This window comes from Brachycentrus maculatus, unplaced genomic scaffold (assembly GCF_059751285.1).
Source record: "Brachycentrus maculatus isolate JH-2025_06_01 unplaced genomic scaffold, ASM5975128v1 h1tg000574l, whole genome shotgun sequence".
Classification (NCBI taxonomy): Eukaryota; Metazoa; Arthropoda; class Insecta; order Trichoptera; family Brachycentridae; genus Brachycentrus; species Brachycentrus maculatus.
In genome coordinates, this window is record NW_028281314.1 from 91,189 (window position 1) to 113,336 (window position 22,148).

A 22,148-nucleotide genomic window follows, 5' to 3' on the forward strand; every position below is an offset into this window, starting at 1 on the left:
TATATATAAAACGCTCATTTAGTGCAACGAAGGCGTAATAACACCTTTAAAAATATTACAGGAGATGCCATTCAGACGTTGTAGCAAGAGAAATGGCGTCATCTTGCAGCATTTCACCACAAAATCAATTCAGTCGATGTTTCTCCAGATGTAAATAGTCTTTCCGCATATTTTGACAAATTTAACTTTTTTTAAAGTGTAATTACGTTATTGTTGCACTAAATTAGGGGTATGTAGGGGTACAAGCTACCCGCCGCTGTATACTTATCAGCACATGCACAATAACCACAAAAAAAAAATTCGGATTTACCACCCCGATCTTCCCTTCCCTTATCTGATACTGACCTTTTCAAAATGAATAATTACACATTTAAATTATGAATGGATTTCATAAATTCATCTAAATAATATTTTACCTATTAGATCCACACATAAACTGAATTTTCCATTTTTTTTGCATAACGTATTTATTTAGTTATCCAAACGATCCAGACAGACTTTTGTTCAAACATTACATACAGTTTTCTTACATAAAAAAGTTTTGACAATAGTTTTATATAAAATATAAATAGACTAACATTTATAAAATAAAATAACCTTTATCAAAATAAAAAGTTTTAGCAGCTCTAGAAATGTATATTTCAAAATAATACGAATTCATCAAATAATATTTTATTTTAAAATGTGTAGTTGTATGTACATATGTAATGAGATCATAGACGTACAAAATACACACCCTGTTCAAATTTATAGCCCTGACGTGAGAAAAGATAATGGAAATATGTTAATATGTTTTTTTAACACGCCATTTTGTTACCGTGCTTTAAGCCTGATGTTAAAAAGCGTAAAACGTATTTTTCAAGACTTTGTGAAGGTCAAGTTATACTATAAGTCAACGACATTTGGATTTTTTCAACTTGCGTGGTTGTTCAAGCAAATTCTAGACTAGTTAATAGATTTATTTAATAGCTTTCGGAGTATCGATCGACCTAACGTCGAAAAATGATCACGTTTTTGACTCTTTTCTTTGTTGAATCGATCTGAGAATTCGAATACATTAGTAAAAGATTTCTTGTTATAATCGTAATTTAAAAATCGATTATATAATCCAATACATGTGGGGCTTATTAACTCAACTAAGTTTGGAGTAAGTTCCTTACAATATATTGCCTATACCTAAATTAACCAGCTGCCTGACATACACATGTCAAGGATTTTAAATGAATGATCTGAAAAAAATACTTTATGGAAAGATATTTGTATAAGTCATATTTTTTCTTTTTTCCTTTAAACATGCTTTTTACCTTGTGTTTTTTTAATGCCTATTTGCTGTACATTTAATTGCTTTATATTTTACTTGATAAATGTTTCTTCAACAGCTGTATTTTGTTTTTACTGAAGACACTCCCAAAACAGAAGATCCACACAATATTTTTTGGAAAACTTTTTTCTAACCCACAACCAATAAATACATTTTTGAAAATGTTATAAACATCTATGTGGGTTGACAGCTTTCAGCGTTTTTCACGTTAACATTATTTACACACGAGTTTATGAAAATATTGCGTAAAAACCGTGTGAAAAAAATACAAGAAAAATATACTATTGTGCTAAAACCCTCCAAGATGATAGCTTATTTTCATTCATTTTTTAATTTTGCTGAAACTACAGTAAAAATATGGTGTCTTATTTTTAAAAGTGACATCATTTTATAAATTGTTTTATTTGGCAGTCGAGTATTATTTAATTTAATTTCCGAAATTTTTGTTTTATAAAACTGTTGTATTTTGTTTTATGCAACAGCAAAAAAAACAGGCCAACGGCACGCGGTGTTCCCAAGCGGTCACCCATCCAAGTACTGACCGCGCCCAATGTTGCTTAACTTCGGTGATCGGACGAGAACCGGTGCATTCAACATGGTATGGTCGTTGGCGAGAGCTTCGAATTTTCAAACCTACTTAAAAAAATTATATTTCAGATATGTAGGTATGTTTGAAATCAGTTTCTAAGCAGGATACAGGACACACGCAATCGATGCAGTGCTTACTAATCTCCGCAACACTTAACATTATACCTCTTGATAGAAGGTTCCATCTGTTTAGGTTATCCTAACACACTCAAAGTCTGGTCAGACACCTACAATCTTTCTTCCGCGGAAAAGTTTTACATACAACATTTTGATCTTTAATATGCGCCTAAAAACATTTTTATTAAAATTAAGCTCCATGTTGAGAAAGTTTGGCACTGTTTGTTGAACAATTCTTAAGAATTTATTTATAAATTTAATTTGCGCACATTATTTTCACCTGAAAATAATCCGAGTTTAGTGCCATCTATCGAGAATTGATTTAAGGTATTCATTACTGCCATCTACCGTCATTTTCTCTAAAATCGATTCACCAAAGCCTTCTAAGGCATTTATTATCAAGATACATGTATACATTACCGCCATCTAACTAATTTTTCACTTATCATTTGTGTTCCGTTTATTAAAAACGCCATTGTAACGTTGGGACTTTTCGGATTCTTCCATTGGCGCACATTCTATTAATTGCTACAAAGGGATTTTATTCGATAATTTACGGACTTAAATCTCAGAGCGCTCTTTAAGAGGTCCAGAACTATATTCAATTTTCCATTCAATATAACTGCTTCCTGATTTGTATTCTGCCGATATCTCGGTACTAAAAATTCTTCAACTAAGCATATTTCACAAAATATCAAAAACGTGTGAGATCCAAAAAGCCATACAAATTTATATTTTTGTTTTACGGATGATTCAGGAGATGAACCTTTGAAAATATTTTAAGGGTTATAATTTTATGAAGTTAACGTTCATCTTAACTAACTAAAAAATAAATAACCATCACGCCGCTTCCCCGTAGGGGTAGGCAGAGTGAATAGAACGCCACACCAGTCTGTCTTTGCAAACATTCTTCGCCTCTTCCACGTTCATGCATCTCCTCATACATATCCGCCGATTGTTACGACTCCTAACCTGACCACTTTCAAGTATTTGGGTAACCTGATCGTGCCATGTTTTTCTCGGTCTTCCTCTGCACAGTCATCTTATTGGTCCATAAAAAAATACTGAAATCTAATAATTTATTTTGCAAAATATTTAGTTTATTTTATGCAACGAAAAGTTGAGAAAATACTGATTTCTACATACGTATTGACTTTTTTTTACAGAATACATATTTCGTTTATTTTATACAACAAAAAGTTGGGCCAACGGCACGCGGTGTTCCCAAGCGGTCACCCATCCAAGTACTGACCGCGCCCAATGTTGCTTAACTTCGGTGATCGGACGAGAACCGGTGCATTCAACATGGTATGGTCGTTGGCGAGAGCTATGAGTTTTCAAACCTACTTAATGAAATAATCTTTCCAGTTTGGTTTTGCAGGATACATGAAGAAACTCATAAAGTTGGAGCCTAAGAAGAAACATATAGCTCTGGAGTTTTGATCCCACCGATCAGTCAAAAATACAAATTCACAGCCCAGAAAATGGCTAATGTAGGTACATATTGCGATTTGGGAACATTACTTTTTAATTTTTAAATTAACTTTTTTTTAAAGATAATTCTCAGTACCCATTTTGCATTACAAATTAAATGAAGAGTTAATGTGCTATATTTTAATTTTTTTTGGCCTGTGTTCCAAATGACTTTACCTCGAAACTAAATCAATTAAAATAAAAAATAAGAAGATCGTGTAATGAAACTAACGACCACAAATCAACTTTATTTTTTAATATATTTTTTAACGAGTTTCATTTTAACTTTTAATTTTAATGAATTATAAAAAAAAAATGTTTTATATAATAATTAAAATAAGGACGTCGTTGATTATTTCAAAAATATGTTGAGTGATTGGATGGTTGAAGGATTAACGTCATTATCCCCGATAATGAATGTCATTTTGACGTCCGTTTAATGCGGGTTTAGATCCTTTCTTGACCCTGGATAGAGTAACGCTGAATAATAATTAATCCTGAAATGCCGGAAGGCTGATAAAGTACCCACAATTACTTTTAGGATTTCCTTTCATTCAAAGTTTACTGATAAGAAGTAACTAATACGCCGAAAGGTATTACTCCTTTCTCTGCTGTAACAATGGTTACAAAATAGTTAAAAGTTTTATTCTTGAACAACGACTCGGGTAGGTCTTCTGTGGTAGAGAGTAGGAAGGGACTAGTTGAGCAATTTCTTGGCTGATCTTTGAAAACAATCTATAGTGGCACCTTAATGGTGCACCAGACTTACTTCTTAACTTATGTTGGATAAATAATTGATCCTGTTCTAAGAGCCACTAAACAATACTTACACATATCTGGTTCAGAAGGTGTCTTCATATGTATATAAGGTATATATTAATGAAGTTTGAGAAAGGTCCTGGCGGCCTAAAATGTCTTACGTTAAATATATATATATATATATATATATATATACATATATATATATATATATATATATATATATATATATATATATATATATATATATATATATATATATATATATATATATATATATATATATATATATATATATATATATATATATACATATATATATTATATAATGATTACATCAACCTTGTCTTCATCATCTTCATCAATCCATAAAAACAGAGACAATATTTAGGTGCATTTTCAGCATAAAGTTAATGAATGACCATTCTTTACTTTTAATAATACAGGTTTTTACTCCTATGTATGTTTAATTCAACTTTCTGTTTGACGACTTTAGAATGTAAAACTATTTTAGACATAATCAGACACAATCATTTGTTGTACATATTATGTAACAATTTGTCATACGTATTTTATAAATATTATTTTTTAGTAATATAAAAACAATCTGTTTTGTACTCGTACGTAAACAATCGACAGATAAACAGAAAAAATATATTTTGTAATAAAGTAGGAACTTCAAATTAATAAAAATATTTAAGTAGCTATACGGGCAACCCTAATCATCATTGAACTTTGACCCAGAATGATATGGAACTGCGCAAGAAAACAACAGCTCCTATCACCTACCAAGCTCTTATATTTATCAATTTTAATATCACTTACTGAATTCCATAATTCTGATATTTGCATACATGAGAAGTTTTACACGACTTGGAATCAATATTGGATAAAAAATAAGTTTAATAGAATTGAATTTCTTGCAAATTTGATGTGCGTATAAAAAAAAATGGCGGGTGAAATTAAATACATAGTATGGATGTTATATTAAGGGCTTGCAAAATTACCGGAAAATGAAAATACCTTAAATCGTAAAAATACGAAAGTGTTTATATATTTATTTAAACTTCTTGAAATTCGCAAGATTCACAGAAAAGAAATAAGTACATTAACGGGCTTATTGCTAAAAAGCATTATCTTCCAACCAACCAAAAAAAGAGCAGTGATATTGCCTAAAAGGTTTGATACGTTATATAGCAGTTTGCTCATATCAGAGGTAGATAGTCCTTGAACATTAAAAAAACATAAATTACAAATTGATGATCATAAGGAAGGCAAAGGAAAAAGGGAGTTTAGGGTAGGAGGTTTATCGATAACTGTGTGAGCTAATATTTCGGTATCCAAATAAACAATTTTTAAAAATAATGTTAATTTTAACTATTTAGTGATTTGGTGTTTAATTTGTAAAACTCCATTTCAATTTATGTATTAATTTTAAATCAAAGACAGATTTTTTGAGTCTACTAAGTTGCATTTTATTAACAAAAACACATAAAAAATTATATTGTGACAATTGTTTCGCCTTGTTGGGGCATTATCAAACGAATGTTAGGGCATTATCATTCGTTTGATAATGCCCTAACAAGGCGAAACAATTGTCACAATATAATTTCTTATGTGTTTTTGTTAATAAAATACAACTAAGTAGCCTCAAAAAATCTGTGTTTGATTTAAAATTGATACATACATTTATTTTAACTCCTCAACCAATTTTTTATTAGCAAAAATTAGTTATTTATTCAAATAAATACATGCTTTTGAAAAAAAAGAGTTATAGAAAGGCAAAGGGTTTAAAAAATATTATGGAATATTTCCAAAAAAAAATTGCGTGGACATGTCTCGCTCAACCGGTCGTGTACTGACTTTGCATATTTGAGAGTACACCCTTAAATTAATGAAACAAAAATTACAAGTCAACGAAAATGTCATAAAATATGTACAAACAATACTTATACTCCATAGTTTCGCAACACCTGAAAAACAAACGAGTCCCGAAATTACCGAAAATTTTAGATTTATTTACTTCAAATTTGGTAATTGAATTTAGTGTAACCGGTTAACCGGTTTACCGAAATTTTGTTAAAATATGTAATATATTGAGAAATACCTGTCGTTTAGTAAGTTCGAGTTCAAATGCCTAGTAAAACAGGTCATGCTATTAATTTTATCACCCGATTGGCAAATATAAAACTTTTATGACCTGCTTTTGCTACCGTTTTTCTTATTATGATGATTCATGGCATAAAATCATACTTTACGACCGAATTGTGAGACATAAATGATTCAATTAGCAAATTGTTACCAAAAATTATGTGATTTTAATAGCAAAACGTTTTATTATTAGGTGAATGACCACAAGAAATAATAGTTAGCTTATATTTGGACCAAAAGACCTATTTTATATCGACCAATGGTCCCAAAAATTAATGTATTAAATAACATTTCTTGTTTCTGAAGTGAAACCTATTAGGTGGCGATTCGATAATAGGACAAGAATCGAGACTGAAATTTCACGGACGCGTCACGTTTATTAGGCACATTTCGTAACATGAGAGAGAAGAAAGATATGACTTAGAGAGAAGGAGTAAGAGAACTGTACATTCTGACGCCACGGGAGTGGAGCAAAAGATTCACTGAAAAATGAAAAATAATGAGCCGCTTAGAACGTCGTATACACAATGATAAAAAGCAATGGAATAAAATAATGTCGTCCATGCGCGCGTTGTGGATGTACATACATGTCAGACACTATATATGAGCAGCTGAAGTACCACACGTTTCGCAAGTAATGTTTATCATCAAATTTTAACAAACTCCGTGACTAAAATAGTAGCAATCTGTTCTCGTTATCTCGAAAATATCGAATCACGGACATATGGACATCTCATATTTTAGCTATAACAAACCTTTAATACCAGTATTACCAATTAAAGCACCAATCAATGACAATGTAAACATTGAATAAACGAAATATTTTTATGCAAATTTTGTATTGTTGTATTTCTTTTGAGATGTTCTTTCTTTCTATTTTTCCCACTGATATTTTTTTTAAGTAAGTTTCATTTCATTTATATGTTAAATATTAAAATCAAATACTGATTCCGTATAAACAGCGATTTTCGTTACAAAAGAAACTTTATTTACTCGTTGTTTTAATTTTATTTTGTGGTTACTGAGTTCTTGTTTTACGCATCATTTTTCCAATAATCCAATCCTTATTTACGTTATTTTTATGTTTATTTTTCAAACTTCTCACATTATATTTGCACGCATGTTTTATAGAAATATTACAATTCACCGCCAACTGTATATTACACCACAAAAGGAAGATAAAAATAACAAGTCACTCTTTAATTTTTTGTGTATTTTTTTTTATACAGTGGTATTTTTAGACCTAAATGTATTGTTATTACCGGTTACGGAAACTATTTATCCATGAAATTGATCTTATTCTTGTTGAATTATTCTGTGAAGCGACGATAGCATGAAAACAACATTGTTTAATGTAAAATGTATCATAATGTACGTTCGATAAGAATTAAACTCATTTTTTAAGTTAAACGATTTTTTTTTATGTAGCTTTTGAAGAAGAATATGGAAGTAAATAAAAATATATCCATGATGAGATGTCAAAAATACACAAAATGTTCCTAAATAATCCAGATTTGTGAACAAGTATTTGGACACACTTTAAATGTTGGAAATAAAATACCAGGTCAAATTATAAGCTATGTGAATTTAATCCAAGATTCGGACTTTAGGTACGAATAGAAAGAGTATAGGCTAAATAAAAGCTTTCCATATTCCAACATAGATGACGGTAGTGAACTTACACAGACTGTGTCACAAGTTTGATCAATGTATTTAGGGGTTCCAAAAATTTAGTCAAATTGGTCATCAATCATGGGTAGAATTGGTGAATGTTACACGTGTGTAAAGTGATCGCTTAACCAGCCTATGACGGTCGTAAGCCCTGTAAATTCCCAGACTTAATATTCTTCTTCATCTTTGTTGAGTTGTTAAAAAAAATTGATTCTAATATGGCTGAATTTGCATAGTGAATAATATAACCTGCTGAAGAGAAATCGAGCCCCCAGGAAAAAAATTGGTAAATAGCAACCAATATAATTATAATTTTTGATCATAACATTGACAGATTTCTCCACAAGAATTTAATGATTACATAAGTATTTACGAAATAAATTACAAGCATATTTAAAACAACATCGAGAGAGGTGTCATCCAAAAGTTTTAAATATTATTCGATGGCTTTGATTTATTATAATTATTTTCTTGAATGCTTTTTTGCAGATACTTTGTTTATAAAACTGTATAAAATAAAACTACAACTTTGTTTTAACCACTTTTAAAATTGGTATTTTTCTCTAAGAAACTTGTCATCTTCAATGACGGATATGTACTGCAATAGAGTTTATACCCATTCTTTAATATGACATAGTTTTTGTTGAAACCGGTTGGAGAAAAACACTTTATAAAATTTAATAAAAGTGGTTTAATTAAAAGAGTTATTTTTTTATCATAAAATTTAAATCTAAGATTTATTAATTAAGAGTACATATAATTGAATTGTCCTGATGGAAAATTGTCTGTTTTAAGACGATATTTTAATAAATTAATAAAACATTATAAGTATATATCATGTAAAGAATAAAATAACAACTATATATAATAGAAGTAAACTAGACCATAAAAATACTTATTTTATTTCAGCATATACTAAACATCAATATAACAGTGAATTTTGTGTGAAAAAAATAATAAAACTCGAAAACTGAATCGGTAATTTATGGATCGCCATATTTATTAACATTTTTTTCTGTTTAGGAAATAATTCCATTTTACAATGAATTAAATTATGGTCACCCCCAGAGAATAAAATGTTTGACACCCATAGTAAATACATACAAATTTTAATAAATTATTCTTATTTTTTGTTTAAATATAGTTTTTTCCACATAAAATTAATTTGACAACGAAACCCGATCGCTGGAAAATAAAAATTTATGTGGTAAAATCGATATTGTTGTTATTTTATTATCTGAAATTCTATTAAGACATGTCAGTACAAAACTTAAATGTAGTATTACATGTATATAAAATTTCAGTAAGTGAATTCAATAGAATCCGAATTGTCGTTTTCGGGTGAAGGTTTCCTAATTGAATTACTTGAAGGGTTCCAATTATTATTTTGGGTAGGTCTTTGCCTCCTCTGTTCTTCAATTTGCCTCCAATTAAGGTACCAGTAAGGTTGCTTATTCACGGGCCACTTGCTGATCCTATCTACCAGGGCTTTATTCCCCATGGCGTCCACTGGCAGTCTCATGGTTGTGGTAGTAGTTGTCGGCCCGTCATCTCCCAAACGGTTGTTGAGATTGATGGTGGTTGTTTCAGTCTCCTCTTCATTCAGAAACCTATCAGCGAGTTGTGGGTAGCCGATCGGTTGTAAACCAGCGTAGAAAGGTCGCTGACAACTTGCCATGTTGAATAGAAAAATGGATACGATAATGATAATAAAACCTCTCATTTTTGTCTAAAAAAAGTAAATACTACAGGATTAGTTTTTAAAATTGTAAATTAAACAGTTATTTTTTTGCCATTTGAGTATTATATTTTAATAAAGAAGTTCTTCTTAAACTATTTGTTGAAATCTAATACCCATGTGGTAAAAAACAAGCGTTTTATTTATAATTTAATCATGTCACCACAAAGTAAATGCCGAACAATAAAAACCATATTATTTATAGATTTGGCGTTTAATTTGTAGAACTCCATTTTGATTTATAATTCAATTTGTGAGAATAGGAAATTTATTTAAAAAAATAAATTTTCCTTTAACTAGCGCAAAATTTAAACACAAATAAAAGATGAATGGAAATTAACTTACCAATAAAATTATATATTTCCCTTTTTATAGTCAATCAGAAACCAAATCAAATAACACTATTTCTGATGTGTGTTGTTTGTATGAACTTGCAACCTGTTGGACTAATTACACTTAACTGAGGAAGTAACAAGGAACCACTAAACCTTATAATAAAATATATATGTGATGTACTTATAAATATTTTTAACGTACCCACATATTGTTAAATTAGTCATAACAAAATGGTAACCGCAGAAGGTAGTTAATATAGCCAGGAAGTCTTGAAGGTACTTTTATTTTTAGATAAAACAATTGTGGCATTTTATAAATCGGTTTGCGGTAATAAACAAAAATTGATAAAGTTTTTGTATACTTTCACCATTGCACTTTATATTACATTTTTTTGGTACCTTTTTCTTACATAGTCAATAAATATATATATACATATATTTATATATATATATATATATATATATATATATATATATATATATATATATATATATATATATATATATATATATATATATATATAATATATATATATATATATATATATATATATATATATATATATATATATATATATATATACATATATATATATATATATATATATATATATACATATACATATATATATATATATATATATATATATATATATATATATATATATATATATATATATATATATATATATATATACAGTGGGTGGCCAAATTATTAGGGACACTTGTCCTTTTTTGTAATTTTCAAGTTTAAATGAATTTTATGATCAAATAAATTTGTTCTAATTAAAAAATACTATTTATTTTTGTTGGTTGTATCATAATTATTGTTTTTAAGACGTAGCAATGCTGCAAAATATCAAAGAAGTAAGTTTTTTCTCATTTTAGTGTTAATTAGTGAAAAATGGTGTTGGTGTGAGCTCAGTTAATATTTTTTTACACCATTTTTCTGTATGTTTTTTGAGTATAAAAAATTAAGTATTGTTTAAAAATTTATTAGTTTTGCTAATTTAATAAGTAAATTTCAATTAATTTTTAATTAAAATTCAATTTAGTTTGAATTGAAACTTAATATTCTAATTTTAAGTATGGGCAAGTCTTTAGACATATCTCCAAGAAAATATAGGGAAGTACCAACCAAACTACTTCATTCCACATATTCCTAAAGAGAGATAGCAGCACTCACAGGTATTTCAAAGTCCGGAGTCAACCGGGTAAAAAGAAAAATTCATAAAAATCACCTCTAGAAGCAGCCCGCGTATATATATATATATATATATATATATATATATATATATATATATATATATATATATATATATATATATATATATATATATATATATATATATATATATATATATATATATATATATATATATATATATATATATATATAATATATTTATATATATATATATATATATATATATATATATATATATATATATATATATATATATATATATATATATATATATATATATATATATATATATATATATATATATATTTAAATATATATATATTTATATAAATATATATATATATATATATATATATATATATATATATATATATATATATATATATATATATATATATATATATATATATATATATATATATATATATATATATATATATATATATATATATATATATATATGTATATATACATATATATATATGTGTGTGTATATGTGGATGTGTGTGTGTGTGTGTGTGTGTGTATACATTACACTCTCAATTTTTCAGGATGAATGGTGAAAAAAATCCATACAATCGTTTTTCCAGTTAATCCGAAAAAATGAATAAAATATAAACAAAGATAAATTAACAACTGCGCTTATATACAACTACTTGTTGAGTAAGATGCACGTGTTGAGAGTATGAAAAAAATTTTGAAATGGAAAGTTACATTTTTATTTTAAAGTATGCATGATGTCACAAAATAAAAAGGAACCAGAAATTTTTCGTAGAATAAATTGCACCGATTAAGCCGGAGAATCACAAATATTATGACGACTCAAATAACGAAATAAAAACAAATATCCAGGTATTTTATAAATACAGTGGAATCTCTCATAACATGCTATTCGCATAACGAGCAAAAAATATGAAATGTTGCTCCCTCAACGAGCGACATTTCGCATAACGAGTTATAGAGAAATGGCAAGTCCCTTTTTCACGACGTTCACTTGAGAAGCGGGACTACGCAGAAAACGCCAAAATGAGTGTTTCGTTAAACGGGTAAGATTCTGGAACGAACTATGCTCATAATGAGAGGTTGCACTGTATTTTAAGCCTTATAAATGAGATACTGTTACTCTACATATATATCACTGCGGACAGAAAATGTGTTTGGCCTTCAACACGTGTTTCGACATACATAGTATGTAAGTACTATTGTGAAATATTTTGGTGTTTATAAAATATTTTTTCAATGACTCAAGTATCCCGGATAACCCGTTTCCCAACCAACCCGACCATGGAAAATCGGGAGTGTACAGTACATGAATTATTTTCTTATTACCGAGTATGGTTGTTTGATAGAGTAAATATTCGAGAAATCCTTCACTCGTGGACTTTGAGACATTATATTTTAAAGATGACACTTTATACAAAACCATAATATTTTGGAACAAGAGGATACCAAGTGTAGGGGGACCGCAAACGTAGTAGTCAGTTGTAATAAATCTGTATATCAGAGTCAGACAATACCGTTGAAGATAATTTGCGAGCACCCTGTGTCACATCTGAGTATAATACATCATTGTTCGCGGATGGCGTTGTCAGATTCCTCTAGGTAACAGAACCTCAACAAATATTTTCAGAATTATTAATAATACTTGACAATATTTTATTTTCTACAACATTTTGAGTGTCCAAATATTTTTTCAAGAATCTGGATTATCTCCAATAAGGAGTTATATATCTCCAATAGGAGACATCTGAATAAAGATGAAGAAGAATATGGAAATCTGGGCATTAACAGGACTTACGACCGTCATAGGTTCGGTAAAATGATAACTTTACACACGTGTAACATTTAGTAATTCTACCCGTGATTGACAACCGCTACACTATTTTTTATAAATTCTAGATATATTGATACTAATGGAAAATCTCTGCTTAATAAAAGCTTTCCTCATTCCACAATAGATGGCTATTATGAACTCGTGCATACCGTGTTACGAGTTTGATCAACATATCTACAGAATTTGATTAATGTGGTTGTCAATCATGGATGGAAATAGTGAAAATCACACTTGTGTAAAGTGATCACTTAACCAAGCCTATGATGGTTGTAAGCCCTGTAAATGCCCAGACTTCCATATTCTTCTTCACCTATGTTGAGATATAAAAAAAATACAAATAAAAATATGGAAAAGCTGTGTATTTAAAGTACTGATTTATCATGTTTTTTTTTAATTTATATAAAAGTACTGCTCTCATGTTTACTTCATCACGAATCCACGCGATCCGTAGAGCCGTCGTTCAACGACGGATCTCAACGCAACTTGTTCATGACCGAAATTTGAAACTAGGATGCGCATCTCTCGGCCATATTTCAATATGGATCGTTAAGATCTGGTCGTTCACAGAGTATCTACGTCTCATATACATATGCATGAATGAATAAAAGTTGAATGGAAAATGGAAAATATATTGTTTGCCTTGCATTTCTTTTAAGCGTTTGACTAGATACAGTTTTTTTTTATATAAGGTAGGGTCAGCGATAATTAAAACTTTATTACCAGATTTTTTAGTTTTTATTTATTTATATTCAAACTATGTTTAAATCATGTGAAAAATTATAGTTTTTCCAAGAAGAATAATATAAATTAATACAACAATCTTTTTATTTCAAGTTTACGGTTGTACTTTTCATTGTTCGTTGATATTTTTTATGCCAGAAGAGTTGATATAAAATAAGTGCTTCACATGCGAATCGCTTATGTATGGAGTGTTAAAAACTTACAACGTGTTGCAATTTACAATATGTGGATAACAAAACGATCATTTTATTAGGTGTTAGCGATGTCAACTCTCAAGACTTCAAGAATACAGTCAAGAAGTCAGTAGAAAATAATGAGGAATAAGATATTTTAAATTCAATGGTGCGTACGTTGATCAGATATCTTCTGTTACTTGGTCAGTGATTGCCTTCTGTTAGTTTCTTGTCTTGTCGGTTGCCTTCTGTTGGTATCTTGCCCAATTGGTTGTTCTCTATTCCATTCTCGTCCAACTTGTTGACCTCTGTTGTTATCTTGCCCAATTGGTTGTTCTCTATTCCATTCTCGTCCAACTTGTTGGCCTCTGTTGTTATCTTGCCCAAACTGTTGCCCTCTGTTGGTGTTTTGGCCAACTTGTTCCCCTCTGCTTAGATCTTGTTCAACCGGTTGCCTTCTATTAGTGTCTCGTATAATCGATGGATTTTGCCTTCTCTGTTCTTCGATTTGCCTCCAGTTCAGATACCAGTAAGGTTGCTTGTCAACAGGCCACTTGCTTATTCTGTCCACCAGATCCCTGTCTCCCAGAGCGTCTACAGGCAGCCTGACGGTTGTGGTGCGTATAGGTTGTCCATCGTCTCCCAAACGATTGACCAGACTGACAGTGGTCGGTTCTTCTTCCTCGTCAGCTTTGAATCTGTCAGCAAGCTCGGGATATCCAATCGGTTTGTTTCCGGCGTAGAAAGGTCGCTGGGCATTTACAATCGAAACGACGACACAAAACATCAAGATAACTGTGACCTTCATTTTTTTCCTGGAAATAAAATGATTACATAGCTATGAATATAATTACATGTCTATAGGCGCGAGGTCAACAATCATAAATCCAAAACGTTAAATTTTCAAGAGAGGCAAGTTGTATTTTTGTTGAGTTTTTCCATTTCGCTACCAATTTTTAGGAAGTGTGGCTCATTTAATTATAATCTTCAAAAAATTCATGTTTCCTTGCTAAAACCGAGCATTAAATAATTCTAAAAGGTCACAATCTTATCCTTGGTGAATACTCGAGTTTTACATTTGTGATCGTTTACTTCATGATAATATGGATTAAAACCTTTAGTTTTAAACTGAGATTGATGGATAACTCTGAAGTAATCTTATTTATGTTATTTTATTTTATTTTTAAGAGACAAACAAAATTAATGAAATTGCAAAGTCTATATCAAGCAACAAAACTGATGGCACAAGAGGATTTTTATTTGTTTTAACCGTTTGCAGATAAATATAGATATTCAAAGCATATATCTTAATTTTTATGCCCTGTGCTGGTCGTACTTCTTCCCGAAATATCTGCCACCATTTCAGATGCCATTTTTATGGCGTTGTGATACCTCGCATGTATTATGCAAACATTGAAATATCTGAAAGTGCGAGATAAAAATACCAAAAGGTCAAGCCTCGAAGAAAGACAAATAATGATATTTAAAGAATTTTTGTTAACAGTTTTCAAATAACATTATTATTAGTAAAATTATTAAACAGTATGTTATTAGGTTTATATTCTGAAAAATAGCTGTGATATGTTTATATTCTAAAAAAGTTCAACATTTAATAAAAATAATAAAACCCTTACCGCACCCCAATGGTGCATAGGGCACTGCTTCATATAAACGCAGTGTTATCTCGACCGTTTACACATGAAGGAAAGGTGATCAGCCCTCCACTTCAGGTACCAGTCCAGTGTAATATTGAATAAATATTATAGTGAAAAAATCACTTATATTTATTAAACCCCCCAGGGAATCGAACCTGGGACCTCCAGAATGGTAGCCGAGCATGCTGACCATTACACTACGGAGGCGGAAAAAGGTTCAACATTTATAGTAGTAAATTCAACCGTAGTATTTTACAAGTGTTTTATATTTCCGTATTATTCCACAAAGTTAATGCTAAATCCATAGAAAAATGTTCCTTATCGTTGTTTTTTAATTCATTTTCAGTTTTAAACATCTTAAAACTTGAAATATAAATATCTTTCGAAATAAATAAATATGATTGGTTTTCAATTGTATTGCCTTACCGAAATTTGATTGACAGTTGTGTAATTTTACTAAACTCAAATATTATATTTTCACACGTTGATGAGAACATTTTTAGCTCTCGAAACTAGTCGTGTTTAAATTATAAACTCAAAAATGGTCTTATACATGTGTATATGTTTTTCATTTTCATAGTTGAAGTCATCATGTCGTTCCATAAAATTAAGGCCAAATCAAAGTAAAATCATTTTGGAAATAACGGCATATGACCAGAGAATGGAAACTGCGTTTACAATACCTATTGGCTTCTAAAAAATCCTTTCCTCTTTTTCTTACTTAAATTGTATAAATGGAGAAAAATGTAAAAATTAATACGTATAGCCAAAATTGTAACTTCATCAAAATATCTACATACCAGTAATATAATTAACCAATGATTAAACTCTCTATTATAGTTAAGTTTTTTTTTAAGAAATCACTCTCTAAAACACACAGTATCTTGATGGTTTTTAAAATTGTACTGAGAGTGGAAAACGAAATGATAACGCTTGTTTATATTATTAATAGCTTGTATAAAGTCATATTGGTCATAAAGTTTATCAAATCTTTGACACTATTTTTCTTAACGTTTACGCGGAGGCTGTTCAATTAGTTTTTAAATAATTTTTAGCAATCCACGACCAGGTTTTTTTAAAAAAAATAAGAATAGATCACAAACAAAATCAACCTGATAAAAACCGTTAATACTAACCGCTGGATAATTTATTCATTTAATTTTTAAATAATTTTATTTGGTCGATTTAAAAATGCATGTTTGTTAGGGAAAATCATATTTACAGTGGAAAATTTTTCTTTGAAAAAATTATTTTACATAATTTTTTCAAAGAACTCCATAAATTAAAAAAAAAACTTGATTTTTCAGGAGAACATTTTTAAAGTTTAAAAATATAATACAATGTATTAAAAATAAATATCAAGCCACTCATGAAACTTTTTACTGTGTAACAGTTCATTTTAGGTAAAACCTGAAGGTCATTTCTCCACATGAAAAATATTTAGTAAATTTAAAAAAAATAATTAAGCAATACCTTTTCTTCAAAATGCAAAAACAACACTTTCTGCCCTGTAGTGGGTAAATATTAAGTTAAAAATATGCCGCTTTTGCTGGGATATAGTACATTTTTTGGGCATTCCGAAAACATGCACAACTGAAAATTGACGATTTTTGATTTATGACGTTGTTGAAAGGAGTGAGCGACATGTCACTTTATTATTTATAGTAACTTGCCTGAAGCATCGTTAAACGTAGATTTATAAGGAATCAACTCAATGTAATTGGGTGTAAGGAGGGAGTGTCTGACTTCAAAGGCGAAATAATTTCAGTAGTATAATCATGTATTTTCAAAAATAAATAATTGTACGGTCGTCGAATGGAAACAATAGTTGAGGTAAAATAAGGATCTATAAAAGTCGGTTTTGAGGCGCCTTCGATGGTTCTTCTCCAAGATTATGGATATATTTGAGACGGCATCCTCTTGCAGAGGGCTAGGTTGTAAAGAGTGGGATATGATTGAAAGTATATTAGATAAGTATTAGAGGTGATGAAATAATTACGCATAAGTAAGAAAATAGCATATATTTATCACAATCTTGATTAATCACAATATTCGTACGATAGTTTTTTAAAAATTTCAAAATATAACATGTTTTAACGTAATACATTGAAATCAAAATACTTTTGTTGGTTTTTTATCATACACATCATTAAACTTTTTAACAATCACGTGAAAAAAGTTCTCCAGATTGCCATGGTTTGAAAAAACTGTATTGACAATTTTTACGTTTTTATTTTTAAATATTAAAATCAAACACTGATTTTTACAATCTACTTAATTGTATTTTATTATTAAAAACACATTTGTGACAATTACCTTGTTACCAATTATTTTACCTTGTTTTGTCATTATCAAAATACTGTCATAGAAAACAGTAGTTTGATAATGCGAATTAATAAGGCGAAACAATTACAACAAATTTCTTTTTTTTGGTAATATTTCAATATAATTTGGACTCTAAAAATCAGTGTTTGATTTTGGTATTAAAAAAATGTAAATTAAAATGGAGTTCTACAAATAAAACAAGAAATCTATATAAAAGTTTTAGGTTCTTAAACATAAAATAACTTTAACAATCTTTTCACAAGATCATATGTATAAAATACTTATTATGATACCACGTTACAGTCAACTAACAGTTTACTTCTTAAAAAGAAAACTTCTATCGTTGAAAGAAGGTGTCGCATCATTGCTGATAAATGAAGACCTGGCATTATTTCCGAGAACAGGTGCGTTCTGTGTAAGAGTTGGTCTTTGTCGCCTGTGTTCCTCGATTAGTTGCCAATTCAGATACCAGTAAGGTTGCTTGTCCACGGGCCATTTGCTGATCCTGTCCACGAGGTTTTTGTCTCCCAGTGCGTCTACGGGCAGTCTGACTGTCGTGGTCGTGATGGGTTGTCCATCTTCTCCCAGGCGGTTGACAAGGTTGACAGTGGATGTCTCTGCATCTTCGGCGGGCTTGAATCTGTCGGCCAGTTCCGGGTACCCGATCGGTCGAAGACCAGCGTAAAATGGACGCTGGGCTTTAATTGTTGACGTAACAGTAAGGAACGCTATGACGTAAAAGGCCTTCATGATTTTCTGAAACCAAAAAGAAAAAAATCATTCCAACTGTACATAATTAACACAAGAAAATGTTTTTTAGTTTAAGATCTCGACATACACACAAGTATATTCATGGAAATTAATGATTCTCCCGTTCTTATTTAAAAAAAATGGATAATATAGTTTTAGGCTTTTTCAAAAAGTTTTTTTTTTCATAGTTATAAAACCGTTATAATATTATCCACCCACTTAAAATACACGACTTTAAAACGTAGTTTTCATCTAAGATAAAGCTGAATCAATTAACAGTGGAATTAAATTCAAACTGGTTTTCATTAAAGTTAGATAAATAACAAGTTTATCTTCATTATTGTTATTACACATACTTTTAACAAGAATAAATAAAGAGTTAATGTATGTATATATATATATATATATATATATATATATATATATATATATATATATATATATATATATATATATATATATATATATATATATATATATATATATATATATATATATATATTTATATATATTTATATATATTTATATATATATATATATATATATATATATATATATATATATATATATATATATATATATATATATATATATATATATATATATTTACATATTTATATATATATATATATATATATACATATATATATATATATATATATATATATATATATATATATATATATATATATATATATATATATATATATAAATATATATACACATATACTATATAAGTGTATATACTCATAAATGAATGTGTGATTTAACATTTTTATCATCTTAATACATATTTAATATGCTGGTACCAGGTGACCACACTTATCACCTTGTTTAAGGTTCAAGTAAATGCAGAACCCTGTGAAACAGAAACAAAGACAGGTTTCTGTTGATAAAAAGTAAAGTCAACGAAGAACTCGTTGGGAATAACAATGAATGTCAATAAGGTTGGACCGAGAGAATCGTTTTATATGAAGTAAAGTTTAAGCAAGTAAATTAGTAATTATTTAGAGACGTGATGAAATTCTTATGCCAGCAGAAATATCTGAATAATACATAAACAGTTTATTGATCTCTGGAACACTAACACATACAAACAATCACAATTTACAACATTTTAAGTGTGTCAAAATCCTTGTTCATAAATCTCCACCAGGAGTCATTTTTGATTAGCATTTAATAAATATGATTTATTAGCATTTGGCACTTTTACTAATTATTTGAAAAAGAATATAAAAGTCATATGTTTACAGGACTAACGACTTGTCATAGGTTGGTTTTAGTGAACACTTTTTACACGTATATATTCCCTTACTTTGTATTGTGTAATCAAAACACTTTTTTTTTTAAATTTTAAAATGCTGTATCCTACTATAACAAAATATTTTCAACTTGTCATATTTATAATTATAGCTGTATAGGAGTGTGACTCTTCAAAAAGAGTAATTTCGATTTGGGAACCCAAATCGAAATTATTGCTTCCAGCTTACAAACATTTATTTTGACATTATAACGTTCATACTACAAAAACAAACATTCATTGTTTTGTCTGAAAAATCAATTGTTATATAATATATGAACTGCTTTTTTTGCTGGCAAAGATCTGAATATACACCCATGCAGAACAGGTTTTCTACGCTTAAAATTATTACATTTATCTGAGCGTCTGTTTATGTAAATATTTTAATATCTTTTAATTTGTTAAAAATTAATATTTTAATTTTTAAATACCAAAGGTAAACGAAATAATTAATTGGTGATTTTCTATATTATTATTCATGAAATAAAACTAAATAATTAAAAAGTTTTATATCTGATGATAACTTAAATATTAATGACAACTGATTAAAAGCACTAATTAAAAATGTAATTTTTAGTATTGCAAATCGATTAGCAAGGTATTTAAACTAAAAACTAATAAAATTATTTAAAAAAAATTGTGTTACATAATGATTTAATTATGTTTATTAAAAGATATGCAAATATCCAAATATTGTAAGATGTTTCTTGTATGTATTGCTTTATTGAAAATATTAATATAATACTAATTTTGCACCTTCGTAAAATATGTGAAATCACACATGTTTAAATAACCATTAAAATCGGAGAATCCATGAATATATTATATAAAAAGGTATAACAGATATCTCAAGAGAGTCAAATAAACATTTTGAAAGGGAATATGGAAGTGCGTGTATTTACAGGGATTACGACCTGTAATTGACTGGTTTAAGCATTTTCTTTATACGCTGTGTTATTCCATCATTTTATTAAAGATCACAGGTACATCACAATGATTTTTTATTTTATTTTTAAATACCTTTAATTAAAGATAAAAATGATATTTATAAATCAAGAATACGTTTAAGTATATATATATATATATATATATATATATATATATATATATATATATATATATATATATATATATATATATATATATATATATATATATATATATATATATATATATATATATATATATATATATATATATATATTTATATATATATATATATATATATATATATATATATATATATATATATATATATATATATATATATATATATATATATATATATATATATATATATATATACAGTATTTTGTAGTAACAAGTACTTGCTTTTTGTTATAAATAAATAAGGTAAAAAAAATAATATTTAAATAATAAGTACTTGAAATGAGAAAAAAGTATTTTAAGTCATAGCTAAGCTAAGGATTTTTCCCGACTAACGCTTATTATAAAATTTACTAATAATTTATTCATCTGTTTGAATTCATATAATAATAATGAGCGATTGTACGAGTATTATAATGTGTTATCAGAGGTGTGACGAATGTTTTTATTTCACGCCTTATCTTACCACAATGTACGAATAATAACATGAACCGTTTATAATGACACTTTAAGAGAAAAAACTAAAACCAACCAGATAGGATTTTTGTGCTGGATAAAAACAAACAATGCACCAAACTGTCGGGATATTCACTTGTGTGCACTAAACGTGTTTGCGAGGCGCTTTCAAACTTGAAACTAAGTTGCCGTGTCACAACGACAGTTTTATATAAGAAAGCGAAAATGATTCATTCACAAAAGTGCACAACGCATCAAAAGTTTCAGATCATCTGGGAAATTCGTTAATACGTCAAAAGGAGAAGCTTGTTGCGATATGAATATAATAAAATAAAGACATGAAATTTTACAGTGTGGTCATAAAATCAATACCTCAATATTCTTATTTGTTTTCTAACTTTAACCTATACCCAATAGTGCATAGGGAACTGCGTAGTATCGATGCAG

The 22,148-nt window shown here is 28.6% G+C and overlaps 2 protein-coding genes and 2 non-coding genes across 5 annotated transcripts; all 4 read right to left on the bottom strand.

The window, feature by feature from the left end:
• Positions 1-1,814: 1,814 nt before the first annotated feature.
• LOC148301334 (5S ribosomal RNA) lies at positions 1,815-1,933 on the bottom strand. The gene has a single exon (XR_015838806.1). It is a non-coding gene; the product is annotated as a 5S ribosomal RNA (ribosomal RNA).
• Positions 1,934-3,229: 1,296 nt separating this feature from the next.
• Positions 3,230-3,348, bottom strand: LOC148301335 (5S ribosomal RNA). The gene has a single exon (XR_015838807.1). It is a non-coding gene; the product is annotated as a 5S ribosomal RNA (ribosomal RNA).
• A 10,566-nt stretch (positions 3,349-13,914) lies between these two features.
• LOC148301336 (uncharacterized) lies at positions 13,915-21,883 on the bottom strand. 2 transcript variants are annotated; one of them, XM_088273426.1, is made up of 2 exons: positions 21,778-21,883; positions 13,915-14,923 (listed from the first exon to the last, which is right to left on the bottom strand). In XM_088273426.1, the coding sequence occupies exon 2, from the start codon at positions 14,914-14,916 to the stop codon at positions 14,305-14,307; it is 612 nt and encodes a 203-aa protein (XP_088129552.1). In that variant the 5' UTR covers positions 14,917-14,923; positions 21,778-21,883; the 3' UTR covers positions 13,915-14,304. The 2 variants fall into 2 exon arrangements, with proteins under 2 accessions (XP_088129552.1, XP_088129551.1); XM_088273425.1 differs by lacking the exon at positions 21,778-21,883 and adding an exon at positions 16,564-16,670.
• Positions 17,770-21,883, bottom strand: LOC148301337 (uncharacterized). Its single transcript, XM_088273427.1, has 2 exons — positions 21,778-21,883; positions 17,770-18,844 (listed from the first exon to the last, which is right to left on the bottom strand). Exon 2 carries the CDS (start codon positions 18,836-18,838, stop codon positions 18,404-18,406), a length of 435 nt encoding a protein of 144 aa, XP_088129553.1. The 5' UTR covers positions 18,839-18,844; positions 21,778-21,883; the 3' UTR covers positions 17,770-18,403.
• Positions 21,884-22,148: the final 265 nt, after the last annotated feature.